Source organism: Corylus avellana, chromosome 4 (genome assembly GCF_965113065.1).
Source record: "Corylus avellana chromosome 4, dhCorAvel1.hap1.2, whole genome shotgun sequence".
Classification (NCBI taxonomy): Eukaryota; Viridiplantae; Streptophyta; class Magnoliopsida; order Fagales; family Betulaceae; genus Corylus; species Corylus avellana.
In genome coordinates this window covers 27,161,166-27,187,747 of record NC_142493.1, presented here as the reverse complement: position 1 = coordinate 27,187,747, position 26,582 = coordinate 27,161,166, and the positions used below count along the sequence as shown (strand labels likewise).

The 26,582-nt window shown below is 36.0% G+C and overlaps 1 protein-coding gene across 1 annotated transcript; it reads right to left on the bottom strand.

Annotated features, from left to right (window-relative positions):
* Positions 1-1,528: 1,528 nt before the first annotated feature.
* On the bottom strand, positions 1,529-26,160 carry LOC132177685 (myosin-8). The gene is made up of 38 exons (XM_088515398.1): positions 25,628-26,160; positions 24,177-24,305; positions 22,188-22,331; positions 21,755-21,900; positions 21,508-21,667; positions 21,298-21,356; positions 21,018-21,177; positions 19,172-19,321; positions 18,963-19,099; positions 18,698-18,844; positions 18,488-18,589; positions 18,080-18,137; positions 17,884-17,985; positions 15,923-15,960; positions 15,622-15,748; positions 15,383-15,553; positions 15,161-15,292; positions 14,935-15,044; positions 14,572-14,632; positions 14,094-14,271; positions 13,787-13,992; positions 10,417-10,536; positions 10,041-10,139; positions 8,927-9,139; positions 8,612-8,751; positions 8,309-8,438; positions 8,132-8,206; positions 7,841-8,011; positions 6,737-6,883; positions 6,414-6,596; positions 5,735-5,866; positions 5,575-5,645; positions 5,378-5,477; positions 4,653-4,709; positions 3,183-3,239; positions 2,775-2,855; positions 2,511-2,593; positions 1,529-2,161 (listed from the first exon to the last, which is right to left on the bottom strand). The coding sequence occupies exons 1-38, from the start codon at positions 25,628-25,630 to the stop codon at positions 2,047-2,049; spliced, it is 4,494 nt and encodes a 1,497-aa protein (XP_088371524.1). The 5' UTR covers positions 25,631-26,160; the 3' UTR covers positions 1,529-2,046.
* Positions 26,161-26,582: the final 422 nt, after the last annotated feature.

Sequence of the window (26,582 nt, the reverse complement as noted above, 5' to 3'; positions counted from 1 at the left end):
TGATGCATGGTTAGTATTAATTACATCTACTCATTTCATGTACTTTAGTGGTCCTAAGTTTACCAAAACCATATATATAGCTTTGTTTTTGTTTATGTTTTCCTTTGGAACGTGTAATGCCTTACACCATGCATCAAATGGTGGTTCTGCCAATTCAATGAATCTCAGAATTAAAATAAAAAAAGATACTATTAATTAGAAGGACCATCATGCTCAAATCCCCTTGAAACATGATGCTGTACTGCATACAATTATTAATATATATTTTTCCTAATTAAGCCATTTACTAATTTATTTGTTCATTAATAAAAGAGATCTTGATATATGTACGAAAGTAACTAACTTAATAACTGTATTAACCGAAATGGCCGGGGGCATGCAGTATAGCTTTATATAATAGTTAGTCAAACTGTTCCCCCAAGTGCGAGAGAATCAGGTGTGAAACTTGGGAAGCCATGTGATCACATGAATGTTGGAAGAGTTGGGTGAGACCGTTGGTGAGGAAACGGTCAACAAACGCATTTAATGAAAATCTTCCATATGGAAGACCACCAGCATGTGCTTCCAAGCTAAATGATTAACTCGGTCAGCCTACTCTATCAATTATTGACCAAACATGACCTCACGATGCTTTTTTTTGCACACATGTTAATTAATAATAAATGGCATTTTGGATTTGATCTCCCACTCGCAAGAGTTTGTTGTGTTTGTTGTTGGGTTATAGGCAATTCCCCTCTTGGATACAACAAAGTTACAAACTGTAGACATCCATAATGAAGTTTGTTCTTCACTGTTTCTCTACAAAATTGTGTATTTGACTTGAACGAATAAGAAAAATTAAATTGTAGGATAAATTCTTTATTTATAGATTTTGAAGGGGTGCTTATGAAAGATTGCAAAAATCTACCGTTGTAAATGGTTAACTATTACGGATTTAGTTGGTTACAACAAACACGCAATTGCCCTAATCAAGCAATTAATATTAATTAACCGCCACAACTCAAATATGAAATAGGATCCTCTCTCGTTCATTTGAACCGGAGAATATCTAGTTAGTTATAGTAAATAAGTATTTTTGTTCTCTCAAAAAGTAAAAAGACAAAAATACCCTACAAGTATAACTAACTGGAGAGAATCCTGTTCCTTCAAATATGGGCCGCGCACAGGGCTTACTTCCAGACTCACACACGTGCCCAAAATGGATCTATGATTTCAAGTCCACTCAAAATCCTGCTTGCCCCTACCCTTGTGCAATGTGAAGATTTGGCAAGAGTCCTAAAAGTAGAAAGCTATCTTTTCTTCTTTTTTCCTTCTTTTTTTTAGTATATTAAATGGTTTAGCCTGTAAGGACCCGGCTAAATAATTTGGTAATTACAGAAATATAATAATTCCGCTTAGATATTGCTTTCATATACAGTATAGAAGTTAAGTTATAGATCTTCGCCCATCTCTGCTACCAAAATATTTCATCCTTACTGGAAATGGCTTTACATTACTGTTGGGCTGTGGAAAACTTACAAAGCATACAAAACTCCTTTCCCAAATGAAGAAAGCCATAAAAAGATGAATACACTACAAACCAATTACACTATCTTGACATATTCTGTTGTTTTGTACATTATGTGGGGGACTGGAACAGCACTTAAGATCAGCTCCTCCCACCTCACTATTGATAATTTTCTTCCCTCTACCATCCCTACAAAGAATGCTGGCTCCAAGTGACCCATTACTAAGAAAAAAAAAATTCAAAGTAAAATACAGAAGAAAACAAAGTGCACTCAAAAGTGTAAAACCTATCCCTGCCCCTTTAACTATCTGAACCAGCCTACTGAAACTTTACATTTCTATTTTAAATCATATTTAACTCCGGGGCAGCGGATGTGACTCACAATGAAGGGGAACAATATAAAAAGGATTTAAAAAAAAAAAAAAAAAAAGCCGGGGGTGAATTTACAGTGTGGCATTGACCAGAGTCGAAGCTTCAGTCAAATCTTTGACAAAATTTGATGCATCACGACAAGAAAAACTGCTAGAAGAACCACGGCCTTAATCCTGTAAAAATTGGAAGGCTGGATTCTTCAAGAGTTCTGCAGGAGGCTTTACATCAGAAAAATGCTTCTCTTGAAGGGAACAGGAAAAGTCGTCGACTGAGAAAGGAATGCTGCATTCAAAAACCATAATTACTGGGGAGTTTGGACATCAGTTCTAGAAATTTTCTTTTTCCCTCAACCAATTGATTCATTCTAATATAAATGGAAACACAGGAGTGTCATTTTCAAATATGTGGGTGTTTTTTGTCTGTTTGTGTCTCTCTATCTGCGCATGTGTGTGTGTATCTTTATTATTTTTAACAGTTTTCACAAAAAAAAAAAAAAAAAAAAAAAACTTCATCTCCCAGCCTTGAAGGGAGTCTTTATCTTTGATGAAATGCTATATATATATATTTTCTAGTATCGTTTAGATTTTCTATAGAAAAGAATTCCTACTGTTAGAAATGTTTGTATGTAAACCTGGAATTATCATCCAACAAAAAAGAGTTGCTATTGTCATCATTGGAGTCCTCTGTCATTAGAATCTTCATGCTGGAAATGACCTGCACAAATGACAGGTACAGCACCACTTTAATATGTTTATACACGTGTGCGTGCACACATACATATACATACAGAAATACATACTCACAAACACCACATTAATAACTATAGAAAAGGAAATAAAATATCTTGGAGCAATTCGAAAACAATATTTTTATCAATTTGTTTTTCATGACTTACATCTGGTGATACACTTCGAGTGTTGTAATTGTCATCCCAGTATTGTGTACATATTCTGTAAAGCTGCTGAACACTCAGGATCTGAAGACAGCAAGCAATAATGTGTGAGAGAAACATGTCCAAAATATTTATAAAAATGCAGCCTCGGTCTATCATTTTAAACTCCAAAAAATTACGATTCCTTTACAAAAGTAAAACACTCCAATATTGTTCAACAAGCTCCATTATTATATCAACTTCAAAAGACATGCTTTATTCCATTTCTTTTCTGTTCCTCTTGTTAACTTCAAGTATAAACAAAACATGCTGGTTTCACACTCAATTTAGTATTTGGCTTTTCGTCAGACCAAATCTCAATGAAGCCAATAATATCCTGCGACTGTGTGCACAAGAGAGAGAGAGACTTACAGGGCAGAGGTCATTTTTAATGTCGTCGTAGGAAATTCTAGACTTTTGGTGTATAACCTGCAGAGAAAATTTTAACCAAGTTAAGTTGGCGTGGACATATCCATTTCAGCAAAAGTAGTTAGTAGTTAATGCATAATGTCCATATTTGATACCACCAACAAAAGCAGACCTTTTGGGAAGGAAAAAGGCTCAAAACCATATGAGACTGCATTAACAAATGTATTCCCAAAAAATGCCAAATAAAACTTAATATCATGCCTACTAAAATATTTAATATGACTTATAGATGGTTATAGTGAGAATGTAAATCTAACAACAGATTCCACTTTTTTGTCTCGATCTACCAATTATACAGGAAGTTCCAGACAAGGTTCCAAAGTACTGTGAACAGTAGCAACTTTCAAGTCATGCCTATATACTAATTGAATATACGATGGTTATAAAGTATTACAAAGATAAAGACAACCCAAAAAGTCAAGAGACTACTTTTTTCACAGCACGAATGCCAAACATCTACATCACAATAATAATAAATAAACTACATAATTATCTCGATGTCATATTTCTCAGATCCCAATCTGGTTCAGTACAGTTTAATTAAATGTGGACCCTACCCAATTTATAGTAGGATACAAGTGCTAGGAACTGAAGTACAAAATTTAACAAAACAGGAGCAGGACTATAAGGTGATTAAACTTCCTTAGTTTTGGTTTTGCAACTTTTGATGAATGCTTCACAATACAGATATCAACGATCCAGTCCAGGCTTTAAGACATCCTAAACTGATCCAAAACACTAACCTCTTCATCTAAGTTCTAAATGAAGACTACAAACAATGATAGGACAGCTTAACCAAAGCAGACTACGATGACCTATTTTCTTATAAGTAGCAAATGACAGCAACTTCTCCACATTCAATGTAAATTTTGAATGTGTATTCTCCCCCAGAATAATGAATGCAGCAGTTGATAAGCCAACAACTCAACATCAGTTCCACACCTCTGTCATAATAGTTGCAAGCTTGACATCATTTTTTCCTTTGTTTTAAGAAAACAAAATCCTTGAAAGAGAGGGAGAGAGTAAGATCCACACGATGATTATCAATGTGTTAAAAAGCTCTAGATGGAAACCAAAGATTTTAGGAAGAGCTTCATGCCAAAATGTATCAAAACATACAAGGACTTGGCGATTCAAGAGGAAAATCCTTCTGAAGAAGGATGCACTTTCTTTGGACTATATGTGCAAAAAGTCACTTGCAAAACAAAAGAATTTTTTAGGAGAAGATCCTTAAAACAAAACAGAGCAAAACTATAGATGAAAAGTTAAAAAGAATTTTAGACACTGGTACTGGTAACACACAAAGAAGAACTGAAGAGACAATCTTATTTGAGAATTTATAAGTAGCAATTGAAAAATCAATTACACCAATTTCAGAATGTTACTGAAAAGACTTCCAGTATAGGAACACACCAAGAATCCCACTGCCTGCCTTGCATGTTTGAGTTCATCCCATGATGAGCCAGCGTACTGCAACAACAGGAACATCAAACAAGCAATAAGAAATACAATTTTTTTCTTTGAAGAGTTAGACGCCCACTCACTGAGGTCTTGAACCCATTACCTCACCCTCCATACCATGAGGAAGGAAGTGTTATTTGAGTCACAGCTCATTGAAGGCTATTGCCAAGATCTGCCAACGAGGAAAGGCAGAGTTTTTTTTTTTTTTTTTTTAGCAAAAAGGTTAGGCCGGGGAGATCAATTGTGGCTATCCTACCTGAGCGTGACCATAGTAACACCTACCCGCTGAGAGCCGCAGGAAGGGCCTAGATGGTGAGAACCACAAGCGCTCCCTCAAATCCGACTGAGCCATAGCCTGACTCAGCTCTACCAGTGCATCAATGGGAATCCAAGGTGGCTAATACTAATCAGGCATATATAGGGATTCTCCATTGAGGAAGGCAGAGGTTTAAAAATGAGTAATGCTACACTTACTCCCATTTACCCACACTCATAGGTAGCTTTTAAGACCACCATTAAATATGAGATGGATCCTTACTGGATTTTAATCCAATAGTGATTTTAAAAGCCACCTGTGTGTGTAGGGAAATAGGTGGAGAAGTGGGAGTAAGTGTAGCGTTACTCTTAAAAAAGTGTCAAAATGAAGCCTTACACTAGTCACAATACTGAAATAGTACCTCTTCTGTTGCTTGGCCACACCATAGTTCTAATTCAGCCAACCCAGACTTCACGTATTCCCCATTGCTGAATGTGCAGCGCTCTCGACGAAGGAGAAGGCTGCAGCAGCGAACAAAAATGCATCCACAAGTTATACTGACAGCTTATAACTTACAACATAGCCACACACACACACACACACAGAACATCAATTTACCTATTAAAGATCTGAACATTGATAAATGAGAAAAGTTGAGAGAATATCTTCTGAACAAGAACTGGAGGCACCTGAAACAAAGTTGACCATAAGTTCATGATGCATCAAAATTCAACAAATAGGATAATGATTTACTTTGTTGTCAAAAGTAATTCCATACAAAATTTTCTTTTAATGTACAAAGAAGGTCATCAAGGCTCTCAATGATTCTGTGCCAGGGACTAGCTGGGCCACTATTGCTATTAGACTGTCCAGATGATTTTGAAACACTTCCTCTTGATGTTCTGGGTGCCTGGAATGTCAGATAACAGACAACTGGTGTTAGAAAATCGCTAGTCCAAGATGTAACTAACCAAACTAAAAAGCATATAGAGCTATAGCTAGCACAGCACACCTTAGCACTCAATTATTAAATGACAACATTCGCAACATTTTAGGCAAGTAATACTCAACACTTAAATGCCAATCAGTGATACATCAATACAGCAAGGGTAGCTCACATGTTCACCATCTTATGTAACAAAAATATACAGAAAACTAGAACAGACCTACCACAAAAGTCATGCCATGCTTATGGCCGGGTATAATGTTTTTTTTTTTAAAAAAAAAAGAAGCAAAGACAAGCAATCCAGATTCAGGGAAAAAAAAATGATGATCATGTGATGTGAAAACAAATAAACTAACTTTGAATTCACACTAAAATCATGTACAAATACAGCATTAATTGTCTCAAAGCATTCCTAAAAAGCCATATAGCAACTGAAAGAATATGAAAAATCATTAAACAAGTCATTGTACAGCTTTGGACCTGTGGTGTTGGAAAATTGAGTTTGTCATACCTGGATACAAGAAGGAACTATTTGTAACATGTCCTTCTTCATGTTCTCTCGGATAATTCCATATATCTTTTCCACATATGCTATTAGCTGCTGCTTAAAAAGCAAAGCTGGATATTTCGCCTCAACATGACGCACTATATCCATTGGACCAACAGAAAGATTGGCTGAAGAAGAACGGAAACCCTGGGTAACAACATTAACATCACAAAATATTTTTGTATGACCATTACACTGCCATCTTGAATATATGTTAATGTGTGCATACATGCATAAACACATAAAGGTACACAAAAAATATTATAAATAAATAATCATTTAAGTACTTGGGTCATCCTCCCAAATAATGATGTCGGAGCAGGAGGCTTCCGCACTGCAGTTCCATTGCTGGCTGTAAAACTCCGTTGGAGCAAGAACAACAATGTAGATGCATTGGTTAACCAATAAGCCATAAGATTGTTGTTATCCTGGTTCTGCAAGAAATATTAAAGGCAAGCTCCATGTTATATTTAAGTTGACAAACTCAATAAAATTTCATCTTGGGGAAACTACATTTATCCCCCTCCAATTATCATTTCAATTGTAAGGTGCCCCCGAAACTAAAAAAGTTGCAATTGACCCCTCAAACTATTAGCCCCTTTCACTTAACCCCCTACCGTTTGGACTTTTGGTTAACTTGAACAGAAAATGCGCGAAAGAACCTTCCACCTATTCGATCTATCGGAAGAAGTTTGGCAAGGAAAAGCTAACTAAACCTTATTCAAATTGGTGAGATGTGTAAAAACACCAAAATACCCCTGAAATGCATAAAATACCAAAATGCCTTTAATTTTTTTCTAAATATATATATTTGCAGGACGCCGTGGGTCTCCTTCATGTGGGTCTCCTGCCTTTTTCTTTTTTAAATCTTACAAGGGTATTATGGCCATTTTGGGTCACGCACATTTTCTGTCATATTTAAGAAAAAACCTTAATGAAGGGGGGCTAAGTGAAACGAGCAAATAGTTTAAGGGGGACATTGCAACTTTTTTTAGTTTTCTTTTTCTATTGCTTTTTTTTTTTTTTTTTTGGGGGGGGGGGGGGGGGGGGGGGGGGGGATGTAACAACAATTGAGGCGATCCTTAGAGGTAGTAAGAGTAATTTTCCCTTTCATCTTTTTTTACACGGGGCAGCAGGGCCATTTTAAAGCCCCCACTGTTTTATTGATTCACTACTTTCTTTAAACTTTTGAAAGAAAGAAAAAGAAAGAGAAGAAAGTATATATCTTGAGCTAATAAATTGAAAATTTTAGCAATCAAGAATCATTCCAAACAACAGATTTCTAGGTTGAATGTTCACCTGATTACCCTCCCACAGTTTGCCACACTCAATAATCTTTTGATCTCTACTTGTCCAAGGAAAGAACAATTTTCTAATGCACATCAACTCACCTCTATTGCAGAGCCAATCAACTGAATAAGGCGATCAAATACACTAGTTCTTTCTGCTTCAAATACCCTCCAGTGAAGAAGACATTTGTATATGGTAAATGCCCAAACTGGTTTTCCTTCACTAAACCCAAGATCTTGTGTAACACATTTGATAAGAGCATCTATGCTCTCCTGCACCAGACACCAATATCAGAATTAATCCATTTAATCTCAACAATAAAAATAAATTTAAAAACTAATTAATTAATTTAGCAATCAACAATTCACTAGTTTTTTTTATCAGGTTCATACATGCTGCCTTTCTATTTGTGATCTCCTCAAAGACTCTGTACCAATTTTTTTTGCTGGTGCAGCACTTTGTGGTTCCTGTAGAAAGTAGACTCCTTCAGGAATATATAACAAGGGTAGCTAACAATAGTTAAACAGTATATAGAAGTAACTCTCACTGGCTTTATTTTCGTCACTTACATGATGACCATTTTGCAGAGGTCTTGTAATTGCTAAATGTTCTGACATTTTTCTAACAGGTGAATTTAATAATGCTTGTTGACGCAGCATTTGGTCCTCAATTTCCATGTCAGATAGTCTTTCTTCAAGTCTGAGAAAAGAGTTAAGCAATCGTTAAAATTAAAATAATCTTTTAACCATAAATCACAATTCATAGCATAATAGCTCAACCCAAGCCAATCAAGAAAATATCCAATTGATCCAGCTCCTCAATAATTCACACTTGAAACCAACTGACAGAGGTAGAAAACTCATAAAAAGAACCTTTGCATGGAAGTCTTCAACTCAATTATCTTTGACTCTGCCTGCAAAGCTTGATTCAACCGCTCTTCACTAACCCTGTTTGTTTCTTCGTACTTCCTCTCTGTTTCATCAATTTTCTTTTCCAGAGAGTTTACCAGAGCCTACAAAGTGCCACAGCCAGGAAAATATCATCAAATGTGAAAAATTATAACACGCCCCCCACATCCATAATTACTCATTTCATTGCCTCCAATCAAAATCCAAGGTTATTTTCCAGAAGCAAGATAAGGTCTTTCCAGAAGCAACATAAACATACCAGAATTTCTGCAACCTTACCTTGAGCTCTTCATTTTCAGCGGTAAGCTTACTGAACATTTCATGGTCAATAACAGGAACCTCATGTACAACGGGAACCTGTTCAACAGTTTTCTTGGCAGCCTCAAGTTCCTTCATAAGTAGTTCTTTAATTTCTTGAAATTGAAGTTGTCCCTCTTCTAAAGCAGACTGCAACTTTCTATTTTCCTGTGTTTTGGATTCTTCAAGATCAGCCTGAATTAATAGATACATCAATTAGAAACAAGAAAAACAATACAGTTTAGAGTTTACAGAGTCGCTGTGTAAAAAATACCACATTCGAAGTATCCTTGTGTTTCATTTGACACACTATTTCTTTAGCAAAAGGTAAAAATAGAGGTAGAAGAGAACCCCTTGGAGAGGTAAATTATGTAAATAATGTGTCGGTATTGACAGAAACAAAATGTACAAAATCTAGAAACATTTTTAAAAGGCCGAAACCAGCATGTTGTTTTTCTGACAAATACAACTTGTATGCAACACAGACAGTAGCCTAAGTTCATATTAGAAGTGCACCCCTTTTCACACTTATGAAGGTTAGAGGATGCATCCGAAAAGCTTCAGTGGTACATCAATATTTTTTATTTTTTTAGAAGTAATTGGAATTAATTAAGAAAGCGCACATCAATATTATTGATAAAGATCTCTTACGGTATTAACGTGTTATTGGGAGACCATCAATCTCAAAAGCTTTAAGTTCCAACACCCCCACCACCACCCCCCCCCCCCCCCCCCCCCCCCAATCCCAATGACATTGCACATGCAGAACAGAATTAACAGAATGGGGATAGCCAAAAAGTGAACCAAGGACCTTGCAGACAACAAGGACACCATGTTAAAGTCATCACTTCACAATTTGGTTTACAGCATCTTTTGACCATATAAGCAACTTATCATTGACAAAGAAGAATAAATTCTACATTAAATTGAATCCATTGACACTTAAAATTGAAAGGGAAGCCAAAGCATTGAGCAGGAAAAAAAAACACATTCACAGCAAAACCAAAAGCTAGTATCCAAATAAATTCTCCAGTTGCTTGTCATTGACAGCTAAAATTAAAATATTGTGGATTGATCTAATAAAGAAAATTATTACCCTCATTCTTTTCTCCAGCTGCAGACGCCAGGTCAGCTCTTCAACTTGCTTTTCCAGCTTATTTTTGGCAGCTTGGAGAGCACCAGTTTCCTTAGCAGCCTGTGGACAGACATTTAGAATAAAAAGATGTTTTCCACATATGACCACCGAATGCAAGGCGAGCACAAGGCACCAGAGTAACTGAGTTTTAAAAATACAAACTTGTCATTCCAGACCAATTACAATATATAAACTTGTCAAGATTTTTCCTTTTTAATGGTAAATAGCATATCGACACAAATACCTTAGAAAACATCACCTAGTGAGAAGAGTTTTGAAAATATTAAATAACAAGCATGCTCTCACCAAACAAGGAAACAAAGAAAAAGTTCGTCACCATTTTAAGCGTCCGTAATTCTCTACGTGCAACCCTTGCTCTCCAGGCACATTGTGAGGCAATTGCTGCTTTCTTTATCCTTAAATAATGAAGGCGGGTCAAGTATCTTCGGCATTGACTCTGTGATAGACATGAACTCACATAGAATCAGGGAGCATAATATACCTAAAAGACAGGAGAAGACTCAAACCATGTCATACAATTGTAAACGGCATAACAAATGACTCAGCGCTTCAGTTTTTCCACTTTTTTTCCTAGCATTTAGGCTTCTCTGAATTCTTGGATGTTTTGAGCTTTGGGAATTAGTATATATTATTTTATTTTTTCTTTTTAATTTAAAGGTTTTTCTTGTATACTTGTGTCCTTGGATAAAAGCCCCAATGCAATGTAATGGATCTCTCAGTTAACCAGGGTAGAAAAAATAAATGCCTCAGCACGGTCAAGAATGCTACTCAACCGAAAAAGTAGAACTTTTTAAAAGAGGTGGATCACACCAGATGTAAAGGTGAAATAAAGCTACTTTTGACGATAAATTTTTTTATATGTGATTACACTGTTACTGCCAGTACATGTCAAAAACAAAGATATTAAAATGGCTATAATCATAGTATTTAAAGAGTGAATCTTGAATTGTGCCCCCACCAAAAGAGAATAGGGCATGAATTGCAATCATTACACGAATAATTTGAAGATCGCACATCTAACACTTCCCTACAAAACAAAAATATGGAATATTTCCTTTCATTTCATATGAAACCCCAGCGATAATTGTGGGTTCCTTCCTTACTCTATAATGCTTAGTTTGATAGGTATAAGATTTTATTTTTTTAATATGTAATGCAAATTCATTAAAAAGGCAGAGGGACACAACCCTAGCATACAGGAAGTATACAAAAGAACTCCTAAAATATAGAAAAAGAAGAACAAATTCCAAAAACTCAAAAAAATTAGAAATAGGCAAACTATTCAATGCTATTCTCCATGTATAAAGGGATTGTAACATCATCTCTTCAGCTCTAACATCGCAATCTCACGATCCACTCTCCCAAGACACTATATTAAGCACAAAGGAGCCAACCTCCACATTTTCAAAGAATTATGGTTTTTTAATTGTCCCCTCCAACTCACCAACAACTCACTCACCCTTCGAGACAATAACCCATACAACACCAAACAATTGGAAAAGCGCACTCTACAATTCTGTTGCAACCTCATAATGAAGAAGAAGGTGATCAATAGACTCCACATTTCTTACACATACAGCACCACACCACCACAATAACATTCATCTTTCATAAATTATCCGAAGTTAAAAATTTTCCTAAAGCCGCCATCCACACAAAGAATGTCCCTATAGAGGGAGCCTTAACTTTCCAAATACTCTTCCAAAAAAGAGGGAACTTACCGGAATATATAACACATGATAGTAAGAATTAACTTCAAACAATTTTCTTTTTAGGACTCTTAACAAATTTTATCCTCGCCTCCTTGCCTTACTTTTTGAGAATACAACTCAAAGAAAACAAAGACCACTTCCACCTCCCAATCATGCATAGGTCTTGTAAAGAAAATATTCCAACGAATAAAAGCCCTTATGTACTGAGGATATGCAAAAGATTAACTCAAAACTATCAAAACATCTACAAGTTCGAAAAAGGACTAAAGAAAATCTCATGTACAATGATCTCAAAACCAAAGATTTAAGCTCTAGTGTAAATCATTCAACATTAAAAGTTTGATTATTCTACTTTCTCCATATAGTCCATATCGGGCAAAAAGTGCATACCAAACTACTACCATGTCGTCTTCCAACTGAAGTACACTTAACTACTTTCTTGGGCATCATGAATTGAACCCCAAATAATAAGAAGACAAAAGACCACAATTCACAAGCCAAGCAATGAAGAAATAGATGGTCAATTCACTCTCCACTTGATTTACACATGCCACATGCTAAAATCTTCATATAAATAGTTTTCCAAAGAAAATAAATAAATGTAAAGGGCTTTCCTATGAACTTTGCTACATTGAATACTCTTCGAAGGAAACTGCCCCAAATTGGACCCTCTTAGCTACCTCAACAAAAAATGAACGTCAAAATTTTCATTTCATTAAGACTTCCAAGACAGCCTTCAACTGCTAGACACACTAAGAGATTAGGGAAAATATTCCAACAACCCCCCCCCCCCCCCCCCCCCCAGTCCAAATACTTTTTCGAAGTTTGCATTTTCGACTTGAGTTTTCAATTTGGTAAATTTAATACACAAGTCTACAAAGATTTTCTAAAACCTCTAGCCTTTTTTTTTTTTTTCCTCAGATAAATAACAAAATTAACGTGATAAGAATTTTATACCCTTCTCATTAAAATTTTAAAAGTAAAATTAAAAAAAAAAAAATTGGCCAATTTTTTTTTTAAAAGTAAAATTAAAAAAAAAATTGGCCAATTTTTTTTAAAAAAAAGAAAACAAAAAACAACAAAGGCAAATGAGGTGTGGCTCACAACCACCCAAACTTTTTTTTTTTTTTTTCTTTTTTGTTTTTTAAATTTTTATTGAGGATAGGCGTGGTCGTGGGGTGGCTCGCAGCCACCCCCCAATTGGGTGTCTCATGGCCACCCTGGACCCATTTTTTCTTTTTATATTTTTTTAAAAATTTTTAATGAGAATGGTATAATAATCTTTTTCATGTCATTTTTATTATTTATTTGAGGTAAAATGACTAGAAGTCTTAGATTTAGTATCTTTGTGAACTTGGTAATAAATTGGCCAAATTGAAAACTCAGGTCTATAATGAAAATTCGAAAAAACATGGGGGTTCTAGAATATTTATTTTCCCAAAAGATTAGGATATAGGAGGCATAAAAGAGAGATTCACCCCATCTTCTGAATACCCCAGATAAGAATTAATAGATGCGTCCTTATTCTCAGCTATTAAAAACAGATCAGAAAATACTTGTTTTAATGCCACATCGCTGCACCAAACATCATGCGAACCGTACACTCTCATATCATCCCCTATTAAAAATTTACAAACTCAGGATATTTCCCCTAACCAGACCAAATGCGATAAACTTACTACTATCACTCATCCAAGTGCTAATTACACAACCTGGCTAGGCAGCTTACAGAATTTATAAACTTCATTTGTTTATCGACGTAATAGAATGATGTGGAAAACGCCAAAAAGGTGCAAGCCAAGTGCAGGGGGAATATAAAAAATGGCACCCCATATGAGACAAGAAAGAGAAGAAATTAATTAACATTGATAGGCATCCTGCTGACATCGTTCCAAATATAAAAATAAAACAAAACGCTAAATGTAGAGAACATTCAGATAACTCTCCTATGGTTGAATAAAAATTGATATTTACCTGGATAATAATTGCAGCTCTTGTCCGCTTCCTCAACCTAAGATCATTACGAGCAGCCATCCCACGCATACCAGTCTGTAAACAAACAGCTGAAGAGCACAAATTCTTATAAGCATGCCTAGAAAGATACATGCGACAATGTCTCTGGATTTTCAAAGAAGCGCCTTCCCTTCTCAAGCTTTCATACTTCTGGCGTGCAACTTGTCCTGCATCAGCTCAAAGAAAACATATTATTAATTCATACAAAAATCTCCATTGTTAGGCAACTAAACCTGGAAAGTTAATACTCTCTTGAATCACACAGTACCTCTACACAAGGCTTGGATTTGTATGGCAGATAGCCGCAATAAGATGAAGCTTTTGCAACACAAAAATGAGCGAATTTTTCGCTGGATGATGCTTGCCGATCTCCCTAAGACCTCACTTCGGTAACCATCTAGTTCTGCCATTTGACCTGCTCTAAGAAACACTTTCGTCTTGCCAATCTGCAAAAGAAAGGGATCAAAAGATTGTCAGCCTGACTTCTGTGAACTTAGATATGATGGGATCATGTGAGATACAGCAGCCCACAACAGCATGAATACAGAAAAATGGTAGATTTTAATGGTGGCATGTAGTTGCAATACAATAATGCAAACAAGAACACAAGACCTAGGCAATGATGGTCTGCCAAGCATTTTCTGCACAGGCAATCCCCAAACCACATGCAGAAAAGGAAAATCCAAAATTTGTTATTATTGGAATGTTCAAGCAGTACAAAGAGCACTGAAATTATGAACTTATACCTGATAGCCTCTAAGGTTCACCTTCTCAAGAAGCCTCTTGCAAGCAATAACCTCATCATAGCTGAAATGAATAAGAATTTAGAGTTAGTAAAGTAAGAATCTGTGACACCCCAAAGAGTTAGTCCCACATTGAGAAGATGAATTGCCCACATAGAGTAGGTGGACTATAAAGGACCTCATAGGTGCTTAAGTACCACATTAGTTCATTATTAGGTAAAACTGGACTTTATAAGTAATTTTAGGAAGCTCCAATTGCAACTTGAATAGTCATTTTGAAATGATAGCGTAGATATGACTAACGTTTTTCCTAGATCGTTATAGAGTTTAACGCCAACTCCAGTTAATAAAACGACCAAAAAATACCTTCCATCTAAAACATCAGGTGCCAGGATGCGAAACCGACGTAAAAAATCATCGAAAGTCTTCCTAGTGGGATATCCAGCACAGCTGATCCTAATTGCCTCCATGACTCCCTGAAATATGACATTTGTTAAGCCAATAATACAAGTAAATGTTGGGGGGGGGGGGGGGGGGGGGGGGTGGAAGACTAGTAAGCCAAAATACATGAGACGAAAAGATTGAAACCTACCCCACAGCGGAGTTGCTGTAAGATGTTATTATTCTCAAAGATGGCTGGCTTGAGAAGATTATTTGGCTTTACACAACGAATGTAGTGTGGCTCAGTGGCACTCAGTATCTCAAGCAAAGCTTGCAATTGTTGCTATATAAAATACACAATGGTTATGATGACTGAAAACAATATGGGAAGAATTTATACTGAATTGCACATATGTATACAATAGAAACATACCTTAAACCGAGAACCTATTGATGACAACTTTGATGATTTGGAAGATTCTTCAGCTAAAGGTGGGAACAAGCCTGAAACAAAGGAGCACTTGGAATAGCTCAGGAGTGCTTGATGCTCCGCAATGACATAGTCTTTGTTCTTATCCAGGAAGAGCTCAGTTTGATAAGTGACCTAAAACAAAAGTTTACCGCATTAAAAAATAAATATAGGGCAAGCCCAAATGAATTTCAGATACTTACATCACCAGCATAATGACAAATGGTAAAGTCACTACGTGACAACTTTGGCTTGCTAAAGCGTTTATTGTCTTTAAGAGTTTGGTAGAGTTTTTCTGCAAATGTCTCATGTGTTGATCTTGGAAACATACTACAAAGAATAACAAGGGCTACATCAGATACCACAAAAATATATATATATATATAATAAAGGACAAGTTGAAAAACAGTATTGCAAGGACCAAATAAATTAATTGTTTCATAACTAAATGAGATAGAAGGGAATAACAGTAATTGCATTACTGTTTTATCTCTTATAACATACCAAGCCTCATCCAGAAGAGCAATGATGCCACCAGGTTTCTGAAATACAAAAGTATATGTATGTCATTCATCTACCCAAGTCCCCTTAATCTGACCATGAAAAAGAATTGAACTCGCCCACTGGGGAAACAAGCAAAAAAAAGAGGCACAAGACCAAGAACAAGAAAACTAGATGGACAAGCATGATAAAATTGCACAAAAGCAACTAATGTTCAGCCAGCATAGAGTCGTGATAAGATAAAGCCTCGTTATGTGTGTGTGTGTACACACATGTATATATACATACACACACACACACACATATATATATATGACTCCTTATTGGCTGGAGTAATATACAGCCATATATATGCATGTGTGTGTATTATGTATGTGCACTCAGAGGCAACCAGACAGCCACCATAAGTCAAATACATGGAAGTAACATGGTACTCTAAACATTCCAGCATACAAAATGATCATTTCCACAAAAACAACTCAAACCATCAGATGTCCAACTTTTTGTGGAAAGAAAAAGAAGAAAATAGAAAGGAAATCTTTAGACTAGGACGTAGGGGAGAACCATGGATATTGGAAATAAGTGCAGCATGCTAGTATCAAGTACTGGCACCTACTGCATTAGCTTAAATTCCTTCAATCATTGGGCAGACGAGGGCGTAACTAAGACTCAAAGATAATAAAAGGAAAAATGCTAAATCGCTGTGGTTTGGAGAAACAAATAGCTCCCTCGGATTTAAAAAGTGACCTTTCGGGTAAGCAAAAAATAAATAAGTCTATGCCGCTAGAAAAGTTGATAGAATCTGTTAATGTGTCACATTAACACCAATTATGTGTTACATTGTGACAAGTGTCAGTTATAATAAAATAAAAATATATTAAAAAAACAAATATAAAATATATTAAAAAAAACAGATATGGTGATGGGATCAGCAAATCAGCTCAAGTTGTGCAAGCAGCAGAAGCTGGAATTTGTCAAATTGGTGCACTTGCCAGCAAACCATGTGTATGTTGAAATCTGCAACTCTGTTCTTCTTCTGGCTCAAACCAGCTCCCCCCACCCCCATTTGCTTTTAAAGTCTCTTTTTCCATTTTTTTTTTTCTTTCTAAGCATCATTGAGTTTTGTTTCTGGTTGTTGTTCACTTTTCCTATATTGGGACCATACTTCTTCGTATGATAAAGCAATGGTTCAAGAGAGAGCTGGCCTGCCCACCACTTTTTTGCAACCTGTCATTGCTGGAGCTGCAAAGAAGGCTTCTCAACCACCCCCTTTGTTTTCTCTTCTTTTTTTCTTGTTCTTTTTTTATATGTATATTTTATATTTATTATATTATAAGTAACCCATGTCACAATATGATTGGTATTGATGTGGGACATTAACAGATTTTATTAACTTTTCTAATGGCATGAATTTTTTTTTTTTTTTTTGCTTACCCTATAGAGTATTAGGTCACTTTTTAAACCCTGGTGAGCTATTTGTCACAACCCCAAACCACAATGACCAATTTAGCATTTATCCCAAAAATAAATAATTAAGTAAACCATAAGGGAAGATTTTGAAGAAGGAAAGAAAGTAGGAAACAACTTTGTCACCAAAGAAATATCATACAGATGATAACTACAAGTTTCATCATGAAGGACAGAGCGTACAGCTCAAGTATGCGCAAGATACACAAAAGGACCCTAAAGAGCTAAAACCTAAAATCTGAAAAAATAAAAGAGTCCTGAAGCCGATATCAAACCAAGAGACAATCTCAAAAGCCAAAGGTTAAACTCATAGCATTAGAGCTCAAAACCATTAAAACTTGGGCTATACCTTTCATCAAACACACAACTGCAGCAAATACACTGCTATTATAACAAAATGATACACCTAAAAAACCTAAATCATAAAGAATCCAATATATTTCAACATTGGATGGCAAGCTGAAGCAAAATTTATGGCAGCGGAGAAACTAACATACCTTTTCAATGAGATCAAGAACATCCTGGTTGTCAATGAACTCTATATAACTCCAGTCGATTTCTTCTTTTGTATACTCTTCTTGCTCCATCTTGAAAATATGCTGTAAAACACAAATTGATGTTAAATTAAGTTAGAAGCAACTAAGGAGATCCAGGAATACAAAAGAACACTTGGCATATGTTTCATCCTCAAACCTGGTTGAAATGTTGCTGCAGTTTTTCATTCGTCAAATTGATACAAAATTGCTCAAAGCTGCACAGAGCCAATTAACATTTACACACTGCCAAACTCAAAATATGACAAACATCAAATCATAAAACTGTAACTACATATCTATACAACAAAACATAAACAAATCATTCATAATTAACATATCCATGTCATTAGCCACCGTCCAAACAAATACCACACATATAGTGGTTGTTTAAATGAACAAGAAATATGATGAGTCACCAAATTAACATACAAATGTCATCAAGGCCACAAAGTTTAACTATCCTAGTTAGGCATCCCCATCAGATCATCACTGGGATTCCCAGCTGTTGCTTTGCAACAAATTAACCTCCATGAATAACAAAAATAAAAGCGTACCGGTTAAGCACCTGTTTGTCTTGAAACTCTCAAATCCGTAAATATCGAGAACCCCAATCAAGTTTTTTGAATCAGGATCTTGACCAATAGAATTATTAATCTTGTTCACGAGCCTGGGTCAACAAGTGCTCAAAACATTTAATCAAAAAGAAAGAAGGAAGATATACTAACGGACAGAATAGATCATTCATGATGGAGCTATGAAGTATATTGCAACCTACCAATCAAATAACCTTGAATAAACAATTTTTGCCAAAGCATCTCTACTGAGTGCTGCAGACTCTGGATCAATCCATTTTGTTATGTTCTCATCACGCGTCACAATCACACGTTTGCATAATGAGTCTTCAAGAGACTTCTCATCACACCTAAACAAAAAATGCAGATTATGGATTAGCATTTCACATTCCAGACATTACTGTAAACAATTATCCCCTAAGAAATTACCAATAACTTCATTGCCACTAGTGATGAAGAATCACATACATGAAAAGTTCAGCTGCTGTTTTGAGATGGAACCAAGATTTATCATCTTTGGGTTCAGAAGAATCTATTTCTTTCCCCTTTGCAAACTCAACGTTGCCCAAATGGAGTATTGCAGCTAAAACTCGGAATATTGCATCCTGAGAACAAGAAATTCTAGTAGAGTTTCTCATATAAATATTTCCTGTTAAAAAACTAATAAGAAATAGTACCTGCTCATCAGAACCGATCCCAACAACATCCATAGCTTTTCTAGTTGCAAGGTACTCCTTAGAATCATCCACTCCATCCAGCTCATAGCAATTTGATTGATTTAGATAATGGAATGTTCTTGGGTTGCCCAATTTGTACCTCTCAACATCCTGATAGCAGAGACACAATGAAACATGTGAGAAATTCAATTAATTTTGATTATTTCATTTAGAGTTAAACAGAAACTAAGCAGGTAACCAACTTGACATAAAATTTAAAGTTAGTGCGTCATAGTTTCTAATAACAAAAGCTGTAAATGCCACCACAGAAACTCTTTTTCTATGTAGGAAATGGAATCAAACTTAGGGTTCAACCAATCCAACAGAGAACAAATTATAGCATGAATTGTGGCGCTAAGAAAATCTACAAGAATTCAGAAATTTTATAGCTATACCACATATTTCACTTTTTCCATTTCCCAGCCTCTTGAGAATTAGATAACCCTTCATTTGATGAATGTTCAATAAGCAAACTACAAATTTATACCGATAACAAGGATGCTTGGTCAATCAAAGGGTGATAAAATAGCCTTTTATCATTTCTCAGGTCTGTTAGGGGAGCATATTCTAATGAGACTAAAACTCGCACTCGGGGGGATTAAAAAGGCTTGACATGAGCAATGCAACCTCTGAAGGAAATTTATAACACAAACAAATAAGAAGACCTAGAGGGCCTTCAGAAGTGCTCCTGAACTCAAAATATCAGATAGATGAGCAACCAATGCAGGACACAAGAAGCTCAAAAAAAAAACAAAAAACAAAAAAAGGAAAAGCAAGCTTAGAACTAAAGAATATTGATTAAGATTAGTTAGGCATAATACAAGAGCTCCATAGGTTATTCGTAGTTTTAAGCTTGGTTCTAGAACTTCCTGTACTAGTCTTAAATCCTACTAGGGTCAGGAGCACAAGAAGTCTATAAATATTGATGTAACTCTTACAAATGAGGGAAATGTTTATAACGAAGTTTCAGCGTGTTTGCTCTCCTTTTAATAATGAGACTCCATGAAAATTTTCTAGATGACTCCTAAAAGACTTTGGTGAGATTCAGAGGTTTCGTATATCTTCTTTCAACTTGCTCTTCTCATTTTTCCTTCAATTTAATCAACAACCAGAACTCATCTGAACCTTTATCAAGCATAGTTTCTCCCAGTAAACCTATTTCATAAACCCCAACATAGCCACAATAAATTAGCAAAAGAAACCCAGAAAAGATCAAGTTACTATTCACGGGAACTGTTCACAACCCCCAAACGACACCTTTGATGCTTATTTTTCTTATATTATTCAATTCCAAACATTCCTTAATCCTTAAGCTAGCCTTCCAATCAACAAACCTGAAAATCTAAAACCTTGTAGCTCACCTATATTGAGAAAAACTAATATCCAAATTAAACGGCTGTCCTATAGCAGTTTTGGTATCAGAAAAGATTATGACACTATCTCGAAACATGGGATATCTTACATGCCTAGAATAGTAGAATGACTTGGGAGCAATTTAGTGCTCCTCAAATAAGAAATCCCTCTAGAAGATACTCAAGATGATCTTTTTCTGATCGCTTCGACAAATCTGTCTGACTGATTACATCTGTCTCTGACTGATTGCCCAAGAAAGTTCGTGAGTTAAATATTACTGTGGTTTGGGGACTCTTCATGAGTTAGCACATTGATCATTGTTTTGGTTTTAACCTGAATAAAAAGTTTTCACTCAAAGAAGAATTTGTTCTACAACATCCAATACCAGAGCATGGCAGCAGACTTTAATTTCTCCACAAACAGAATTCCATACACATGCAAGAGACCAATTTACCTCTGGTGGTGCAGCACAAAGCATATAAAAGCAATGATAATTTCGTTCAGGATCAGACACTTGACAAACACGAGATCGTTCTAGTAAATATGTTCTGATGGCAGCTCCAGAAATTTTGCCTCTTTGGTCGAACTGAATCTCCACGAACTTACCAAATCGACTGCAAATGTGTTACACTTCATTTAGGGCAGAATTTAACCAATCAAATAGACGATATAACAGATCATAAAAGTAGAAGGAACAAAAAAAGTATGAATGACTTGAGCAATGGATTTCCCACCTTGAATTATTGTTTCTGACCGTCTTTGCATTACCAAATGCTTCTAGAACAGGGTTGGACTGCCAAATAAAAAAGAAGAAAAACAGAAAACATACTAGAATTTATCACTCAAAGATCCCCTTTCAAAGGAAGAGTCATGACACCCCAGAAAGCAACATCAGAAGTATCACCTTTGACACACCTATTTGGATAAGTAAATACTTTTTTTACCTCTAGAACTTGCTGCTCCACAGACCGTCGACCCTCAGCTGCAGCTTTGCCTCCCATATAGGCAAGATAACGCATAAGCATTTTTGTACTTTCTGTTTTACCAGCTCCACTTTCCCCACTAACCAAAATTGACTGGCTTATTCCCTCATTCATCATCAATCTGCATTTACAATTATTTTATTTTTTTAGGCACATTAAATATCATCAAGAACTTCAACAATTTTTGACACCAGTATAGGACAGATACCTGTACGCAGCATCCGCAATAGCAAAAGGATGTGGGCTCAGCTCACCTATAGCCACCCCTTTATACTGTTCCATCATATGCTTATCATATAAATGAGGTAGCCTTCGAAACGGGTTGACAGCTATCAATATGTTTCCTGTGTAAGTCTGCAAACACCACCAGAAAGTTTAGCTTTCCACACTTGAACTGCCAGAGATATAATTCTGAAAATCAGATTGGGAAAAAATAAGTTGACACATATGATGTGAACAACAAATAAGTATACACAACCACACTTCTTAGACACATATAAAGATGACCAAGGAATGCATTATTATGGAAACAACTTGAAGCAGTTGATCTCAATAAAGAACCATCCATTTCAACATGAATATAGCCACAATAAAAGCAGGAGGAGAAGAGTGGGAACATGAAACTTATGATTAATACTCACATATATTTCATTTATATCATAGCGACATCTTAAATTCTGCAGAACCCCTGGTTCATGCAGATAAGCCAGCCTCGTCATGTCATCAACACCACATGGAGGAAATTCAGGATCCTTCGGATAGACATTGGATGCTTTAGCCACAGCCTACAACATAAACAAATAGTAACACTATAGACTTTATCTCAATCTTTTATATAGAGTAACTATGAAGAAGAAAAAAAACCACCAACAGGACAAAAAAAATACAAAATACAAAATATAAAGATGCAGGCACTGTATTACATAAACATACAATGATCCCTGTTAATATCACGGAGAGAAGAACTTCAAATGAACCTTAACCATCATAGTTTTGATGCAGATATGCTCAGTCTAAAATACTTGGGTAAAATAAGAAGAATGGAAAAGTGAATATTTCCAGGTCAGTGGCCTCCCAAGAGAAGAAATGAAAACCGCTTCTCTTAGTAAATGGAGATTTCAGGTAGCTTTTCTCTTGCACTGGAAAGATGATAGGCAATGTAAGAACTTTTTAGACCTACGTTTCAGAGATAATTTCTTAGTCACAAACAAAACCGCAATGGAGAACTTTACAGTTAAATTGAATTCTTCAAAAGTAATAAATGACAAAGAATATAGCCATGAAAAGTAAAAGGAAGGGATAACTCGCTGACAACATCTTAATATAAGCAATATATAGCCACCATTGTGAAATATCACCTTGGCATTTTTTTAATAAGCAATCAAGATATCATTAAAAGCGTAAGATGCCCCCATGTACACAGAAAGTATACAGGAGAAGTCACCTAACTATTAGAGACAAAATAAACAAGAAAATCATGATAACTAATCACCACAGAAGAAACATAAGCATCTGTCCAAAGATTTAAAGTGTTGAAAAATAAATACTTAATCTCCTCCAAAGTCCTCTTGTGGTCCTCAAAATTTCTATCATTCCTTTCCTTCCAAAGACACCGCAAAAGGCACCATCTTCTATACAACAGCACTCTTAAGTGTTGTCAGCAGTTCACCAACAAGCATACAAATCGATTGTTCATCTAAGCATAACCCAAGACAACCCAAATCGACTAAGGAAAACCTTTCAAATGGCACAAACAACCTCACAATAAAGAAGGAGATGGTCTGCGGAGTGCAGACTCCCCACCCCTTTTGCACATACAACACATATCAACCATAATGATGTGCCACGTCCAAAGATTATCCATGCTAAGGATCTTTCCTAGGGCCGCCAACCACGCAAAAAAAGGCCACTCTCAACGGAACCTTAGTCTGCCAAATACTCTTCCAAGGAAAACGGAAGCCATCATGACAACTCATGACTCTATAGAAGGATTTAACACCATACAACCCTCTTTTGGAAGGGACCCACCACAACTTGACTTCTCCTTACCGTCTCATTCTCACTAAATACAGCATCCTAAAGAACGAACCAAAGGCATCCACCTCCCAATCATGAGCCGCTCTAGCAAAGCTCAAGTACCACTTAATGGCACCTCCAAAAAATTCGAAGTGAGCTGCAACAAAAGTGTCCTTTGCACAAGCAATACCAAATAAAACTGGAAAGACATCCTTAAGGGCCATATCCCCACACCAAAGATCATGCTAAAATCTAACCTTTGATCCATCTCCCACCTCAAATATGGTATCTCTCACCTTGGCATTTTGACAACTATGAATTAATTTTTCTAACCTTTAAGAGTTTTGGTCGAGAATAAATGCTACCCCAAACATTTCTTAAACTTCAAGTAAATGTTTCCCTGGAATGTGTCTTATACCACTCAGTTGGTACTAAACCAGTAAATGCACAAATAAATCAGCGTCAATTATCCCATGCAGATTTTAAGCATGTGAATAAACTCAATATAGAAACAACAAACACTACAATATAATGAAATCAAAATTTCTTTATCGATAAACAAAAATCCCACAGTTCTAAGACTAACTTTATAGATTATAAGAAGTAGCACTCACCGTCCTCCCTGACGTACAGTTTGTTTTTAAATCTTCACCATTAACTTCCACAACTTCACCATCTATCCAAGATACCTCAGGATCCTCCACCCAAACAAGAGATCCAACCACTAAATTGGCTTGAGTAACCTGTGTGGTCAATTACATCATCAGCACATCTATTGAAAAGAGCAGACTGTGAAAATAGCAAATTTCCAAGATGGACGATGGCATCAAATATGAGTTGGATGCAAGAAAGCAACATGTGAGGATAGCAGAAAGAAAGCAACCAAGAATGTATAGGAATCCAAATACATACAAAACTGGAGAGTCCCTTTGCCTCCCTCGGCAAAATTAACAAAAACACTTACCATAATTTGACTGATGGTTAATCATTATCAAATGAGACTTTTAGCAAGATAAAATAATTTCAGAGCAGCCTCTTAAAGGTTTGCTTTTCTAAACATCTCATTACATAATCTGCTAAAATAAATATAACAATAAAATCTGAGTCCTGAAGTATTTTCTCACTTGACTTTTGCCCCTTATGGCACATTAGATGAAATCACTATACATTATAAAAATAAAAATAAAAAAAACAAAAACAAAAATTTAAAAAAAAAAAAAAAAAAAATTAAAAAATGCAGTTCCACATTCAAAGGAAATCGTCTTAAACCAGGTAAACCAAAGTATGATGCAGCTTGCCATGAAGCACCTCAGCACTTTTAATGCTAATACTGTTAATAAATCACTTTGTCAGTTGTTCGTAGTATTTAAGTTTATAGAAAAGTCCACAGATGGCTAGGCACTTCAAGGAAACACTAGTGCAATGCACTCTTGCCATGTTGATGTAAGGTTTACCAAATCCAAATATCTGCAGCAGCAACAACAATGCAGGTTCTATATACACAACTTTCAACAAGAACCATAGAATCACACCAACTGCTACCCAATGCGATTAAACAAGACATATCATCAAACCCAACATATGCCAGAACTAAATAGCATTATTTGTCACAACAAGAAAGGGGGGAAACAGCACTGTTTGATACTGAGTAGACATTTAGCTCCCCGACTACTATCTGATACTTTTACACTTGGGTAACTCTTTTTTTGTAATGTAAAAATTAAAATTAAAAAATAAAAAATAAAAAAAAGATATGTCTTAATTTTGTAAGCATACAGATATATCAAAAATTTCCACATAGAAACCACATTTCTTTTTCTTTGTTTTTAAACATACAGATATATCAGCTTTCTCAATACCTATCAAAGCTATAAACTTGGTCGTAATTTCTGCCAACTAATCACAGAAACAATTCAAACTTAAGCATAGATTGGTCATTCTAAGCTAAGAAAAATAACATAAATTAATGCAAACAAATAAAAGACGTATAAAATTCAACAAAAATAAGAAACAAACTGAAAACTTGGAGAGGAAGATAATGCCAAGAAGCTAGAGAGACGAATACCATTTGCGTACGAAAACTTGACGAGACAGAGATCCGAGGCTCAGCTAATAAACCCTAAATTCCCTCAACAACAAGCACCACCCAATGCGACCAAACCATAAATCCCTCCAATCCAAACAAACTCGATCCAATCTCGGTCTCAATTGCCCCAAACCTTCCTTGAATTTGGAGTCGCACCAGGCACAAGTGCTATTGCTCCGCTTTTACGCCCTAGCTGTACGGGCTTCCGCGCTCTCCCGCCGTTTGAGAAAATCTTGTTTTGGAGGCTAATGAATGAGGAAATGAGGTCAAATGGAAAAATGTGGTTGCAGAGGGTTAAGCAATGGCGGGAAGAGGATCGGGAACGACAACAAGCCCTTCCTCTGCAACAATTTTCCCTCTGAGTTTCTCGCACTTTCTCTCCCCCGGTTCTCGCTCTCTGTGTGTACGTTTTTGGCTTCCCTATCAAGAGCACGCAACAAGAACTTGAACGCGCAAACTCAACTATTTTTGCTCCTTCCGGATTTCCCCACGACTTTTTGTTTTATTTTCGGTTACTACCATTCTTTTGAGCTACTGTTTTTTAAGAAACCTTTTAACTGCTATTTTTCCGTTTATTAATGAGAAGGTGCTCTGATTCGGCGCAGCACGACCATTTTCCTCGGACTTCCCCGCGCTACCGTTGTCTCTTCAACATCGTGTCATGAAAACTGGTCCGGTCTGTATGTCCATGGTTCGACTCTCCGGTTCATCGTGTTATCTTAGGCTTTTCGCTTTTTTGTCCATCTTATTATTGTGTTTTTTCTTTTTTTTTTTTCTTTTTTTTTTTGTCCATCTTAATGTGTTTGAAAACAAGTAAACTGTAAACAAGATGTTCAATTTTCAAAAAGTATTTTTGGCTCGTTAAGCATCTTTCAAATGTCATTTAGCTAATTGATTAACGAAATGACATAATTATTGAAAGTCTAGACTCTAG